Below are 854 nucleotides of genomic sequence, written 5' to 3'. Positions count from 1 at the left end.
CACAGGAGACGTCCACGCGCTGCAGGGAGTGGAGGTAGACCTGCCAGATCTGGACGGGCGTGGCCAGCCAGCGATCCCTACGCGGGACAGGAGCACGGGCGGTGTCAGGGAGGACGCCACACGGGCCGGGGCCGGGGCTGGGGCCGGGAGGGCGGCTGCTGTCACCACCTCCCCTCCTGAGCGGGAGCCTCTCGAGTGGGACCACAGCTTGGGCCCGACTTTGACACCCCCCAGGGCACCGAGGGTGAACGAGGACGTGGGCTTGAGCCAATCCGCGCCCTGGGCCAGCATAACCCCAAACCAGGTCCCAGGCGAGCCCAAGGGTGGCACGATGCGGCAGAGGACGTGGGCTCGGGGGTCAGCAGGCCTGGGCGTGGGAGCCCCGCACCAGCTGCCTGGTGCCCAGGACGCCGGTCCTTCACTGCCAAATGGGCTCAGCCGTGCCTCCCCACGGATCGGGCTGAGGACAATGCTCTGTGCGTCCACACAGCAGTGAAGGCCCTCGGCCCGGACGGGTGCTGACGCAGGTCATGCCCCGCCCCGTTCCGGGAAGGACCGACACCCTCCACCTCACACCAGACTTCAAGGTCCTCAAAGGGCTGGGCGCCACCACTCCTGAGGAATGGTGACAGTGCGGGGCATGTCCACGGGGTGCGGGAGGCGAAGGGGCGATCCAATCCGCCTCCAGCATCGAAAGACAACGATGGTACTTTCCTTCCGCCCAGGAGGGGCGGAGGACCACGGCGTAAACCTCGGGCTCCGTGAGCAGACGGCAGCGACAGGCAGGGGCGGCCAGCGTCCCAGGCACTGTTTGGGGCAGAAGCTGCCTAGCTGTCTCTCCCTGGTGGACTCTC

The 854-nt window shown here is 68.5% G+C and overlaps 1 protein-coding gene across 1 annotated transcript in view; it reads right to left on the bottom strand.

Annotated features, from left to right (window-relative positions):
* NPHP4 (nephrocystin 4) overlaps nucleotides 1-854 on the bottom strand; it is a 183,633-nt gene that overhangs the window by 78,552 nt on the left and 104,227 nt on the right. The window contains exon 26 of the mRNA XM_023535625.1: nucleotides 4-77. Coding sequence (XP_023391393.1) covers nucleotides 4-77 — 74 coding nt within the window. The remainder of the gene's footprint in view (nucleotides 1-3; nucleotides 78-854) is intronic.

The sequence above is a fragment of the Pteropus vampyrus genome, unplaced genomic scaffold, assembly GCF_000151845.1.
Source record: "Pteropus vampyrus isolate Shadow unplaced genomic scaffold, Pvam_2.0 Scaffold142, whole genome shotgun sequence".
Classification (NCBI taxonomy): Eukaryota; Metazoa; Chordata; class Mammalia; order Chiroptera; family Pteropodidae; genus Pteropus; species Pteropus vampyrus.
Note: the sequence above shows the minus strand (reverse complement) of the source record. Positions and strands in the feature narration are given on the sequence as shown.